The sequence below is a fragment of the Bufo gargarizans genome, chromosome 3 (assembly GCF_014858855.1).
Source record: "Bufo gargarizans isolate SCDJY-AF-19 chromosome 3, ASM1485885v1, whole genome shotgun sequence".
NCBI classification, from domain to species: Eukaryota; Metazoa; Chordata; class Amphibia; order Anura; family Bufonidae; genus Bufo; species Bufo gargarizans.
The window spans coordinates 531,167,868-531,183,549 of NC_058082.1; the positions used below are offsets into that span (position 1 = coordinate 531,167,868).

General features: G+C 45.8%; 1 protein-coding gene across 1 annotated transcript in view; it reads right to left on the bottom strand.

The window, feature by feature from the left end:
• The window catches only part of LOC122931738 (tyrosinase-like), a 112,207-nt gene that overhangs the window by 76,421 nt on the left and 20,104 nt on the right, over positions 1-15,682 (bottom strand). Inside the window, exon 2 of the mRNA XM_044285804.1 lies at positions 496-1,299. Within this exon, the coding sequence (XP_044141739.1) occupies positions 496-1,275 (780 nt within the window). The 5' untranslated portion in view covers positions 1,276-1,299. The remainder of the gene's footprint in view (positions 1-495; positions 1,300-15,682) is intronic.

Sequence of the window (15,682 nt, forward strand, 5' to 3'; positions counted from 1 at the left end):
GATGCCAAGAGGAGCGGTACCAGGAGGAGAGGATCATAAATGGAGAGATGAGGGGAGGAGCGGTACTAGGAGTAGCAGGCAGAGATGGAGGGATGGCAGGTGGAGTGGGCAGAAGTGGAGAGATGCTGAGAGGAGCAGTGCCAGAATGAGTGGGTCAGAGATAGAGGGATGCTGGGAGGAGCAGTAGATAAAACTCTAGGATCAGCTGTCAGAATGCCGCAAGTGTTTACTGCCTGTCTTACTATACTGTAGCTCCATGCGCCATCTGCTGGTGCTAAAACCACATTACACCCTAGTGTATTCTAGCAATTCTTTTAACACAATCTACTACCTAAGGAAGCACAATACTGCTATGCGCTCACACGATGCCCCTGTGATCTCTAGCACTGCTACATCTGTAGAAGTAAACAAAGACAGATTTGCTACATCTGTAGAAAAATGACTACATTCATTCGTCATAATTTCACCCACATAAGATACAGTACTGTGATTTACCTTCCAAAACGAAAAGTGGGAGTACGGATTGATCACTCCTTGGTCATCATTTGTTCCCAAAAGTTCATCAGTACAGATGGAGCAGTTTTTGTCCCCCCGCCAGTCATAGTACGGGATGGCAAAATCTTCATCTCTTGTCATGAGCTGGATTTGCCTTTCCAGAAATAAGAGATTTAGACGATGCCATCCGGGAAATGCAGGGCCCTGGTGAGCAAAGTTCTTATCAGGGATGAATGTGCTATTTATCATGAGAGCCTTCATGGAGTAATAGTGCATCCAAACAAAGAGATCATAGAGAGACGCGTCTACAAAGCGGTAAGTCTCACGATGGTGTCGGTCTCCTGTGCTCAGGACAACAAAATCTTGACTTTTCGTGGTCTTGGCCAAGGCCAGGTAGCTGAATAATCTTTTTTGTTCTAGGAGTGACAGCTCGCGGATCTCTCTCCTTATGATGACCTTCTTTCTCTCACACTTCTCACCATGGTGGCCAAATCTGCAGTCATCACAATCGAAGCCACTATAGTTCCCAAAGCACTCACAAGTGTTCTCATAATAGTGTCTTGGCCAATCTAGTCGATCGTCATTATACTGGGGGATTGTTTTTTTGGCTGTCCAGCTTCGGCATCTTCCACGACCTGACAGGGAACCACATGGGCTTTTGTCCTTCCAAAGTGGACAACAAGTCTTGGTGCGAAAAGCAGCTTCAGTTGTGCAGACTCTGGGGAACTGACTCTCCACGAAGCAAAGGCAAAACGTGAGGAAGATGATGAGGTGAAGCATGACTTCCTGACCTTGTTAGGAAACCTATAGATGGAAATTAATATGGAGGTTATGACCGGTATGATAGGAAGGCCTCCTGTGCTGTGTACTGGATGGAAGTTCTGGTTTGTATAATGCCACCTAGTAACCTTCTCACTACTAATGGCCATTTGTAAAGCATAAAGACTATGACATGATAATTGCCGTGACTAAAATAAATGGGCTGGAGCTTTTCTAACATATCAACTCAGGATGATTCCAGGATGGGAGCTCTTGGTGAAATCACTCCCAGAGTCCCTCCCTATGTTTGGAATCCAGGAGTTCCTCATCATGTTTGGAGTCCCAGAGTCCTTCACTATGTTTGGAGTCCTGAAGTCCCTTACTGTGCTTTTGAGTCCAGGAGTCCCACTAGGTTTGGAGTCCCACACTCGGTTTGGGGTCCCTCACTATGTTTGGATTCCAGGAGTCTTTCACTATGTTTGGAGTCCCTTGCTATGTTTAGAGTCCCTCTTTATGTTTGGAGTCCTGGAGTCCCTCACTATGTTTGTAATCCCTCACTATTTTTGGAGTTACTCACTATATTTGAAGTCCTTTACTATTTTTGCAATCCTCACTATGTTTGGAGTCAAGGAGTCTCTCACTATGTTTGGAGTCCCTCGCTGTGTTTGGAGTCCCTCACTATATTTAGAGTACCACACTATGTTTGGAGTCCCGGAGTCCCTCACTCAATTTGGAGTCCCTCGCTATGTGTGGAGTCCTGGAGTCCCTCGCTATGTGTGGAGTCCTGGAGTCCCTCGCTATGTGTGGAGTCCTGGAGTCCCTCGCTATGTGTGGAGTCCTGGAGTCCCTCGCTATGTGTGGAGTCCTGGAGTCCCTCGCTATGTGTGGAGTCCTGGAGTCCCTCGCTATGTGTGGAGTCCTGGAGTCCCTCGCTATGTGTGGAGTCACGGAGTCCCTCGCTATGTGTGGAGTCCTGGAGTCCCTCGCTATGTGTGGAGTCCTGGAGTCCCTCGCTATGTGTGGAGTCCTGGAGTCCCTCGCTATGTGTGGAGTCCCTCGCTCTGTGTGGAGTCCCTCGCTCTGTGTGGAGTCCCTCACTATGTGTGGAGTCCTGGAGTCCCTCGCTATGTGTGAAGTCCTGGAGTCCCTCGCTATGTGTGGAGTCCTGGAGTCCCTCGCTATGTGTGGAGTCCTGGAGTCCCTCGCTATGTGTGGAGTCCTGGAGTCCCTCGCTATGTGTGGAGTCCTGGAGTCCCTCGCTATGTGTGGAGTCCTGGAGTCCCTCGCTATGTGTGGAGTCCTGGAGTCCCTCGCTATGTGTGGAGTCCCTCGCTCTGTGTGGAGTCCCTCGCTCTGTGTGGAGTCCCTCACTATGTGTGGAGTCCTGGAGTCCCTCGCTATGTGTGGAGTCCTAGAGTCCCTCGCTATGTGTGGAGTCCTGGAGTCCCTCGCTATGTGTGGAGTCCTGGAGTCCCTCGCTATGTGTGGAGTCCTGGAGTCCCTCGCTATGTGTGGAGTCCTGGAGTCCCTCGCTATGTGTGGAGTCCAGGAGTCCCTCGCTATGTGTGGAGTCCTGGAGTCCCTCGCTATGTGTGGAGTCCTGGAGTCCCTCGCTATGTGTGGAGTCACGGAGTCCCTCGCTATGTGTGGAGTCCTGGAGTCCCTCGCTCTGTGTGGAGTCCTGGAGTCCCTCGCTCTGTGTGGAGTCCCTCGCTCTGTGTGGAGTCCCTCGCTCTGTGTGGAGTCCCTCGCTCTGTGTGGAGTCCCTCACTATGTGTGGAGTCCTGGAGTCCCTCGCTATGTGTGGAGTCCTGGAGTCCCTCGCTATGTGTGGAGTCCTGGAGTCCCTCGCTATGTGTGGAGTCCTGGAGTCCCTCGCTATGTGTGGAGTCCTGGAGTCCCTCGCTATGTGTGGAGTCCTGGAGTCCCTCGCTATGTGTGGAGTCCTGGAGTCCCTCGCTATGTGTGGAGTCCTGGAGTCCCTCGCTATGTGTGGAGTCCCTCGCTCTGTGTGGAGTCCCTCGCTCTGTGTGGAGTCCCTCACTATGTGTGGAGTCCTGGAGTCCCTCGCTATGTGTGGAGTCCTGGAGTCCCTCGCTATGTGTGGAGTCCTGGAGTCCCTCGCTATGTGTGGAGTCCTGGAGTCCCTCGCTATGTGTGGAGTCCTGGAGTCCCTCGCTATGTGTGGAGTCCTGGAGTCCCTCGCTATGTGTGGAGTCCTGGAGTCCCTCGCTATGTGTGGAGTCCTGGAGTCCCTCGCTATGTGTGGAGTCACGGAGTCCCTCGCTATGTGTGGAGTCCTGGAGTCCCTCGCTCTGTGTGGAGTCCTGGAGTCCCTCGCTCTGTGTGGAGTCCCTCGCTCTGTGTGGAGTCCCTCGCTCTGTGTGGAGTCCCTCGCTCTGTGTGGAGTCCTGGAGTCCCTCGCTCTGGGTGGAGTCCCTCGCTCTGTGTGGAGTCCCTCGCTCTGTGTGGAGTCCCTCGCTCTGTGTGAAGTCCCTCGCTCTGTGTGGAGTCCCTCGCTCTGTGTGGAGTCCCTCGCTCTGTGTGGAGTCCCTCGCTCTGTGTGGAGTCCTGGAGTCCCTCGCTCTGTGTGGAGTCCCTCGCTCTGTGTGGAGTCCCTCGCTCTGTGTGGAGTCCCTCGCTCTGTGTGGAGTCCCTCGCTCTGTGTGGAGTCCCTCGCTCTGTGTGGAGTCCCGGAGTGCCTCGCTATGCTTTGGAGTAAAGTGTCTTTATAGGACAGGGAGCGTAGAGGCTGCAAGGAAAAGCAGACAGAAAGTTCAAAGACTATTACTGTAATGTCTCCTCTTGTGTAGTCTCCAGCAACCATAGGAGGGTGGACAGGAACTTCTCATTATTTTATGACTCCTCCTCTTTAAAAAGCATTGAGGAGAAACACTGTACTGAAAGAGTGTGAACAGCAGTTGCACATATATTCTTCACCTGTGTCGATTGCACATATAATCATCCCCTGTGTCGATTGCACATATAATCATCCCCTGTGTCGATTGCACATATAATCATCCCCTGTGTCGATTGCACATATAATCATCCCCTGTGTCGATTGCACATATAATCATCCCCTGTGTCGATTGCACATATAATCATCCCCTGTGTCGATTGCACATATAATCATCCCCTGTGTCGATTGCACATATAATCATCCCCTGTGTCGATTGCACATATAGTCATCCCCTGTGTTGATTGCACATATAATCATGCACTGTGTCGATTGCACATATATTCATCCCCTATGATTACTGCACATATATTCATGACTGATGCTGACTGCACATACACTGCTCACAAAAAGTTAGGGATATGTGGGTAAAATTTCAGGATGAACCTAAAATGCCCTCTAACCTTTACAGATGAACTTAATGTCCCCTTCTCTAACCTTCTGAATGCACATGTTAACTGTTCGGTGTTTTAGGGTTGGATAGCAACATGCAAATGCTACCTGCTCACACAGTGGTAGCAGCAGCAAGATTCTACAATATGATTTATTATCGGGGCCCCTGCAGTGACATCGAGAGGGAAAGTCCCTGAGGAAAAAGGATACTGGCTAGCCTAGAAGTCCCTAGAAGTCATCTTAGTCATCCATAATAATAAACTAGGTACTTTGTTAAATAATCTGGCCATTTTTATAGGATCAAATAGATTGGTTGTGACTGTTGTGAATTTTGACGTGGATTTTAGTGACAGCGCTTTTAACATCATCACATCAGTCTGCTCATTTTGTATTAAAATATACTAGTATTACTACCCTAAGTGATGTCCTTTGTCTAGAAAATCGCTTTTATTATTATGGTAATTACCTGAGTAAGGTGCCCAAGGGGCTGTCCCTCCGGCCGTTGGTGCCCAGACGCGCCCCTTCTCCTGGAGCCCAGCACCGCCCCACTGCTAATTTATTCACTCCTCATTGCCGGCTGGCGCATGTGCAGTGCATCCTGTGAGGCCGATTCCAGGCGCTGACATGTGTATCCACGGAATGCGTTCGCTCAGCCATAAGCTTGCGTGGATACACATGTCAGCGCCTGGAATCGGCCTCACAGGATGCACTGCACATGCGCCAGCCGGCAATGAGGAGTGAATAAATTAGCAGTGGGGTGGTGCTGGGCTCCAGGAGAAGGGACGCGTCTGGGCACCAACGGCCGGAGGGAGAGCCCCTTGGGCACCTTACTCAGGTAATTACCATAATAATAAAAGCGATTTTCTAGACAAAGGACATCACTTAGGGTAGTAATACTAGTATATTTTAATACAAAATGAGCAGACTGATGTGATGATGTTAAAAGCGCTGTCACTAAAATCCACGTCAAAATTCACAACAGTCACAACCAATCTATTTGATCCTATAAAAAGGATCATCGGCTTACATAGGCCAGGGAGCATCTACGCTGGACGAGGGACCAGTGGGCCTCAGTGCTGTTCACTGATTAAAGGCGACTCAAGCTGAACAGAAATCATGGCCGCCATCGATGTTGGAGACGTCAAGGAGAACGTTATGCATCAGCCACTGTTGTCACCAGACCAGCCTTTTGTGGTGGTGTTACAGTGTGGGCAGGTGTGTCTAGTCCATACAGAACTGCCCTACACTGTGTGACTGGTCCAGTGACAGCCCATACTACCTGAAGAACATCAGTAATCTGGTCATTGTGCCTCTGCAGGAACAACACAGGCCTAATCTCATCTTCATGGAAGACAATGCCCCAGTTCATCGAGGTCACGTCATTAGGGAACGGCTGCTGGATACTGGGGAACCTCATAGGGAGCGGCCTGCACTTTCTCCAGAACTGAATCCCATTGAAAACCTATGGGATCAGCCATTTAGAGGCTCATTACTTTGTACCTTAGAACCTCAATGACTTCAGGGCCACCCTTTCAAGGAGAGTGGGATGCCATGCCTCAGCATACAATAAGAAGACTTGTGAACAGCAGGAGACGTCGTTGTCAAGCTGGAATTGATGCTCAAGACCACATGACATGTTCTGGAGACACTGACATTTTTGTGGTGGTATACCCAGCACTGGTGGTGGCTTTTGTGTCAATAACTTGTTTGAGATGAGGAGATCACCATTAATGCTTCTACTTAAAGAGGACCTTTCACCAGAATTAAACTTCTAAAGCAGCGGTTCTCAACCTAGGGGTCGCGACCCCTTTGGGGGTCGATCGGCCCTTTCCGGGGGGTCGTCTGAGGCTTCCTATTGTGGGTCGCCCGCACAGCGGCAGCGGCCCCTTATACTCGTGCACAGGAAGTGATGTCCTATCACTGCCTGTGCTTGAAGGAGCCTGACGTCTGGACGGGTAAATCGGGCCGCCTGTCTGCTGAGGTCCGAGTTTTTTCGTTAATGACACCGCCGCTGAGCACCACCGCCACCAATGGTTTAATTGAGCCTGGATAGTTTTATTTTAATTATTTGGCTGAGCAAGGCTTAATTTATTTGGGGGGACATGAAACACCGCTGATTTATTTATTTGGGGGACCCTGAGCACTTCTGATTTATTTATTTGGGGGACCCTGAGCACTTCTGATTTATTTATTTGGGGGGACGGGGACCTGAAGCCCCGCTGATTTATTTATTTGGGGACCCTGAGCACTTCTGATTTATTTATTTGGGGGAAACCTGATGCACGACTGATTTATTTATTTGGGGGACCCTGAGCACCACTGATTTATTTATTTGGGGGACCCTGAGCACCACTGATTTATTTATTTGGGGGAAACCTGATGCACCACTGATTTATTTATTTGGGGGGAGACCTGAAGCCCCGCTGATTTATTTATTTGGGGGACCCTGAGCACCATTGATTTATTTATTTGGGGGGGGGGGGGACCTGAAGCACCGCTGATTTATTTATTTGGGGACCCTGAGCACCACTGATTTATTTATTTGGGGGACCCTGAGCACTTCTGATTTATTTATTTGGGGGGGACTTGAAGCACCACTGATTTTTTTTTTTTTTTTTTGGGGGGGTACTGTGAGCACCACTGAGTTATTTATTTGAGGGGTACTGTGCGCACCACTGATTTATTTATTTGGGGGGGACTTGAAGCACCACTGATTTATTTATTTATTTTTTTGGGGGGGACTTGAAGCACCACTGAGTTATTTTTTAGTTTATTATTTATTTTAAAGTTATTTATTTGGTTTACAAATATTTTGTATTTATGCTAAAGTTCTGTGGTTATGAATGAATACTTGTGTATTGGTGTCTGTGCGTGTTTTTGGTGGGTCAAAAAGATATTTACATTACAATTCATAACAGCAGCAAAATTAGTTATGACGTAGCAAGGAAACAAATGTACTGGTTGGGGGTCACCACAACATGAGAAGCTGTATTAAGGGGTCACGGCTTTAGAAAGGTTGAGAACCACTGTTCTAAAGTAACTATACAGGCGTGTAGAGCGGCGCCCAGGGACCCCCTGCACTTACTGTTATACCTGGGCGCCGCTCCGTTCTGCCATAATTGCCTCCGGTATCTTTACATTCTCCCATGCTGCAGCGCTGGCCAATCACAGGCTTTTATCTCTCTCAGGCTATGAGCTGAGCGTGGTGATTGGCCAGCGCTGCAGCATGGGAGAAGGAGGCGCCGGCAGGTTCCCCTGGGTGGAGCCTAACTGTAAAGATACCGGAGGCTATAACCGGAGAACGGAGCGGCGCCCGGGTATAACAGTAAGTGCAGGGGGGTCCCTGGGCGCCGCTCTACACGCCTGTATAGTTACTTTAGAAGTTTCATTCTGGTGAAAGGTCCTCTTTAATGCCTAACTTTCATCATATAATATCCCTGGAGCTGCAACGTTTTACGTTTTCCTGAAATTTCACCCGAAAGACAAATATCCCTAACTTTTTGTGAGCACTTTATTCATCCCCTGTGCTGATTGCACATATATTCATCCCCTGTGCTGCTTGCACATATAGTCATCCCCTGTGCTGATTGCACATATATTCATCCCCTGTGCTGCTTGTACATATAGTCATCCCCTGTGCTGATTGCACATATATTCATCCCCTGTGCTGATTGCACATATATTCATCCCCTGTGCTGATTGCACATATAGTCATCCCCTGTGCTGATTGCACATATATTCATCCCCTGTGCTGATTGCACATATATTCATCCCCTGTGCTGATTGCACATATATTCATCTCCTGTGCTGATTGTACATATAGTCATCCCCTGTGCTGATTGCACATATATTCATCCCCTGTGCTGATTGCACATATATCGATCCCCTGTGCTGATTGCACATATATTCATCTCCTGTGCTGATTGCACATATATTCATCCCCTGTGCTGATTGCACATATATTCATCTCCTGTGCTGCTTGTACATATAGTCATCCCCTGTGCTGATTGCACATATATTCATCCCCTGTGCTGATTGCACATATATCGATCCCCTGTGCTGATTGCACATATATTCATCTCCTGTGCTGATTGCACATATAGTCATCCCCTGTGCTGATTGCACATATATTCATCCCCTGTGCTGATTGCACATATATCGATCCCCTGTGCTGATTGCACATATATTCATCTCCTGTGCTGATTGCACATATATTCATCCCCTGTGCTGATTGCACATATATTCATCTCCTGTGCAGATTGCACATATAGTCATCCCCTGTGCTGATTGCACATATATTCATCTCCTGTGCTGATTGCACATATAGTCATCCCCTGTGCTGATTGCACATATATTCATCCCCTGTGCTGATTGCACATATATCGATCCCCTGTGCTGATTGCACATATATTCATCTCCTGTGCTGATTGCACATATATTCATCCCCTGTGCTGATTGTACATATAGTCATCCCCTGTGCTGATTGCACATATATTCATCCCCTGTGCTGATTGCACATATATTCATCCCCTGTGCTGATTGTACATATATTCATCTCCTGTGCTGATTGCACATATAGTCATCCCCTGTGCTGATTGTACATATATTCATCTCCTGTGCTGATTGCACATATATTCATCCCCTGTGCTGATTGCACATATAGTCATCCCCTGTGCTGATTGCACATATATTCATCTCCTGTGCTGATTGCACATATATTCATCTCCTGTGCTGATTGCACATATATTCATCCCCTGTGCTGATTGCACATATATTTATCCCCTGTGCTGATTGCACATATATTCATCTCCTGTGCTGATTGTACATATATTCATCTCCTGTGCTGATTGCACATATATTCATCTCCTGTGCTGATTGCACATATATTCATCCCCTGTGCTGATTGCACATATATTCATCCCCTGTGCTGATTGCACATATATTCATCTCCTGTGCTGATTGCACATATAGTCATCCCCTGTGCTGATTGCACATATATCGATCCCCTGTGCTGATTGCACATATATTCATCTCCTGTGCTGATTGCACATATATTCATCTCCTGTGCTGATTGCACATATAGTCATCCCCTGTGCTGATTGTACATATATTCATCCCCTGTGCTGATTGTACATATATTCATCTCCTGTGCTGATTGCACATATAGTCATCCCCTGTGCTGATTGTACATATAGTCATCCCCTGTGCTGATTGCACATATATTCATCTCCTGTGCTGATTGCACATATATTCATCTCCTGTGCTGATTGCACATATATTCATCTCCTGTGCTGATTGTACATATATTCATCCCCTGTGCTGATTGCACATATATTCATCCCCTGTGCTGATTGTACATATAGTCATCCCCTGTGCTGATTGCACATATATTCATCTCCTGTGCTGATTGCACATATATTCATCCCCTGTGCTGATTGCACATATATTCATCCCCTGTGCTGATTGTACATATAGTCATCCCCTGTGCTGATTGTACATATATTCATCCCCTGTGCTGATTGCACATATATTCATCCCCTGTGCTGATTGCACATATATTTATCCCCTGTGCTGATTGCACATATATTCATCTCCTGTGCTGATTGCACATATATTCATCTCCTGTGCTGATTGCACATATATTCATCCCCTGTGCTGATTGCACATATATTTATCCCCTGTGCTGATTGCACATATATTCATCTCCTGTGCTGATTGCACATATATTTTTCCCCTGTGCTGATTGCACATATATTCATCTCCTGTGCTGATTGCACATATATTTATCCCCTGTGCTGATTGCACATATAGTCATCCCCTGTGCTGATTGTACATATAGTCATCCCCTGTGCTGATTGCACATATATTCATTTCCTGTGCTGATTGTACATATAGTCATCCCCTGTGCTGATTGTACTTATAGTCATCCCCTGTGCTGGTTGCACATATATTCATCCCCTGTGCTGATTGCACATATATTCATCTCCTGTGCTGATTGTACATATATTCATCTCCTGTGCTGATTGCACATATAGTCATCCCCTGTGCTGATTGCACATATAGTCATCTCCTGTGCTGATTGCACATATATTCATCTCCTGTGCTGATTGCACATATATTTATCCCCTGTGCTGATTGCACATATAGTCATCCCCTGTGCTGATTGCACATATATTCATCTCCTGTGCTGATTGTACATATATTCATCCCCTGTGCTGATTGTACATATAGTCATCCCCTGTGCTGATTGCACATATATTCATCTCCTGTGCTGATTGCACATATAGTCATCCCCTGTGCTGATTGCACATATATTCATCCCCTGTGCTGATTGCACATATATTCATCTCCTGTGCTGATTGTACATATAGTCATCCCCTGTGCTGATTGCACATATATTAATCCCCTGTGCTGATTGCACATATATTCATCTCCTGTGCTGATTGTACATATATTCATCTCCTGTGCTGATTGCACATATATTCATCCCCTGTGCTGATTGCACATATAGTCATCCCCTGTGCTGATTGCACATATATTCATCTCCTGTGCTGCTTGTACATATATTCATCCCCTGTGCTGATTGTACATATATTCATCTCCTGTGCTGATTGCACATATAGTCATCCCCTGTGCTGATTGCACATATAGTCATCCCCTGTGCTGATTGTACATATAGTCATCCCCTGTGCTGGTTGCACATATATTCATCCCCTGTGCTGATTGCACATATATTCATCTCCTGTGCTGATTGTACATATATTCATCCCCTGTGCTGATTGCACATATATTCATCCCCTGTGCTGATTGCACATATAGTCATCCCCTGTGCTGATTGCACATATAGTCATCTCCTGTGCTGATTGCACATATATTCATCCCCTGTGCTGATTGCACATATATTTATCCCCTGTGCTGATTGCACATATATTCATCTCCTGTGCTGATTGCACATATATTTATCTCCTGTGCTGATTGCACATATATTCATCTCCTGTGCTGATTGCACATATATTTATCCCCTGTGCTGATTGCACATATAGTCATCCCCTGTGCTGATTGTACATATAGTCATCCCCTGTGCTGATTGTACATATAGTCATCCCCTGTGCTGATTGCACATATAGTCATCCCCTGTGCTGATTGTACATATAGTCATCCCCTGTGCTGATTGTACATATAGTCATCCCCTGTGCTGATTGTACATATAGTCATCCCCTGTGCTGATTGCACATATATTCATCTCCTGTGCTGATTGCACATATATTCATCCCCTGTGCTGATTGTACATATAGTCATTCCCTGTGCTGATTGCACATATAGTCATCCCCTGTGCTGATTGTACATATAGTCATCCCCTGTGCTGATTGCACATATAGTCATCCCCTGTGCTGATTGTACATATATTCATCTCCTGTGCTGATTGTACATATAGTCATCTCCTGTGCTGATTGCACATATATTCATCTCCTGTGCTGATTGCACATATAGTCATCCCCTGTGCTGATTGCACATATATTTATCCCCTGTGCTGATTGCACATATAGTCATCTCCTGTGCTGATTGCACATATATTCATCTCCTGTGCTGATTGCACATATATTCATCCCCTGTGCTGATTGCACATATATTCATCCCCTGTGCTGATTGCACATATAGTCATCCCCTGTGCTGATTGCACATATAGTCATCTCCTGTGCTGATTGCACATATATTCATCCCCTGTGCTGATTGCACATATATTTATCCCCTGTGCTGATTGCACATATATTCATCTCCTGTGCTGATTGCACATATATTTTTCCCCTGTGCTGATTGCACATATATTCATCTCCTGTGCTGATTGCACATATATTTATCCCCTGTGCTGATTGCACATATAGTCATCCCCTGTGCTGATTGTACATATAGTCATCCCCTGTGCTGATTGCACATATATTCATCTCCTGTGCTGGTTGCACATATATTCATCCCCTGTGCTGATTGCACATATATTCATTTCCTGTGCTGATTGTACATATAGTCATCCCCTGTGCTGATTGCACATATAGTCATCCCCTGTGCTGATTGTACATATAGTCATCCCCTGTGCTGATTGCACATATATTCATCTCCTGTGCTGATTGTACATATAGTCATCTCCTGTGCTGATTGCACATATATTCATCTCCTGTGCTGATTGCACATATAGTCATCCCCTGTGCTGATTGCACATATATTCATCCCCCTGTGCTGACTGCACATATAGTCATCCCCTGTGCTGATTGCACATATATTTATCCCCTGTGCTGATTGCACATATAGTCATCCCCTGTGCTGATTGCACATATATTCATCCCCTGTGCTGATTGTACATATAGTCATCCCCTGTGCTGATTGTACATATAGTCATCCCCTGTGCTGATTGCACATATATTCATCTCCTGTGCTGATTGTACATATATTCATCTCCTGTGCTGATTGCACATATAGTCATCCCCTGTGCTGATTGCACATATATTCATCCCCTGTGCTGATTGCACATATATTCATCCCTGTGCTGATTGCACATATATTCATCCCCTGTGCTGCTTGCACATATATTCATCTCCTGTGCTGATTGCACATATATTCATCTCCTGTGCTGATTGCACATATAGTCATCCCCTGTGCTGATTGCACATATAGTCATCCCCTGTGCTGATTGTACATATAGTCATCCCCTGTGCTGGTTGCACATATATTCATCCCCTGTGCTGATTGCACATATATTCATCTCCTGTGCTGATTGCACATATATTCATCCCCTGTGCTGATTGCACATATATTCATCTCCTGTGCTGATTGTACATATAGTCATCCCCTGTGCTGATTGCACATATATTCATCCCCTGTGCTGATTGCACATATATTCATCTCCTGTGCTGATTGCACATATATTCATCCCCTGTGCTGATTGCACATATAGTCATCCCCTGTGCTGATTGCACATATATTCATCTCCTGTGCTGATTGTACATATAGTCATCCCCTGTGCTGATTGCACATATATTCATCCCCTGTGCTGATTGCACATATAGTCATCCCCTGTGCTGATTGCACATATATTCATCCCCTGTGCTGATTGCACATATATTCATCTCCTGTGCTGATTGTACATATATTCATCCCCTGTGCTGATTGCACATATATTCATCCCCTGTGCTGATTGCACATATATTCATCCCCTGTGCTGATTGCACATATAGTCATCCCCTGTGCTGATTGCACATATATTCATCTCCTGTGCTGATTGCACATATATTCATCTCCTGTGCTGATTGTACATATATTCATCCCCTGTGCTGATTGCACATATATTCATCCCCTGTGCTGATTGCACATATAGTCATCCCCTGTGCTGATTGCACATATAGTCATCTCCTGTGCTGATTGCACATATATTCATCCCCTGTGCTGATTGCACATATATTTATCCCCTGTGCTGATTGCACATATATTCATCTCCTGTGCTGATTGCACATATATTTTTCCCCTGTGCTGATTGCACATATATTCATCTCCTGTGCTGATTGCACATATATTTATCCCCTGTGCTGATTGCACATATAGTCATCCCCTGTGCTGATTGTACATATAGTCATCCCCTGTGCTGATTGCACATATATTCATCCCCTGTGCTGATTGTACATATAGTCATCCCCTGTGCTGATTGCACATATATTCATTTCCTGTGCTGATTGTACATATAGTCATCCCTGTGCTGATTGTACATATAGTCATCCCCTGTGCTGATTGCACATATATTCATCTCCTGTGCTGATTGTACATATAGTCATCTCCTGTGCTGATTGCACATATATTCATCCCCTGTGCTGATTGCACATATATTCATCTCCTGTGCTGATTGTACATATATTCATCCCCTGTGCTGATTGCACATATAGTCATCCCCTGTGCTGATTGCACATATATTTATCCCCTGTGCTGATTGCACATATAGTCATCTCCTGTGCTGATTGCACATATAGTCATCCCCTGTGCTGATTGCACATATATTCATCCCTGTGCTGATTGCACATATATTCATCTCCTGTGCTGATTGTACATATAGTCATCCCCTGTGCTGATTGCACATATAGTCATCCCCTGTGCTGATTGTACATATAGTCATCCCCTGTGCTGGTTGCACATATATTCATCCCCTGTGCTGATTGCACATATATTCATCTCCTGTGCTGATTGCACATATATTCATCCCCTGTGCTGATTGCACATATATTCATCTCCTGTGCTGATTGTACATATAGTCATCCCCTGTGCTGATTGCACATATATTCATCCCCTGTGCTGATTGCACATATATTCATCTCCTGTGCTGATTGCACATATATTCATCCCCTGTGCTGATTGCACATATAGTCATCCCCTGTGCTGATTGCACATATATTCATCTCCTGTGCTGATTGTACATATAGTCATCCCCTGTGCTGATTGCACATATATTCATCCCCTGTGCTGATTGCACATATAGTCATCCCCTGTGCTGATTGCACATATATTCATCCCCTGTGCTGATTGCACATATAGTCATCCCCTGTGCTGATTGCACATATATTCATCCCCTGTGCTGATTGCACATATATTCATCTCCTGTGCTGATTGCACATATATTCATCCCCTGTGCTGATTGCACATATATTCATCTCCTGTGCTGATTGTACATATAGTCATCCCCTGTGCTGATTGCACATATATTCATCTCCTGTGCTGATTGCACATATATTCATCTCCTGTGCTGATTGTACATATAGTCATCCCCTGTGCTGATTGCACATATATTCATCCCCTGTGCTGATTGCACATATATTCATCTCCTGTGCTGATTGCACATATATTCATCTCCTGTGCTGATTGCACATATAGTCATCCCCTGTGCTGATTGTACATATAGTCATCCCCTGTGCTGATTGCACATATATTCATCCCCTGTGCTGATTGTACATATAGTCATCCCCTGTGCTGATTGCACATATATTTTCCACTGTGCTGATTGCACATATAGTCATCCCCTGTGCTGATTGCACATATATTCATCCC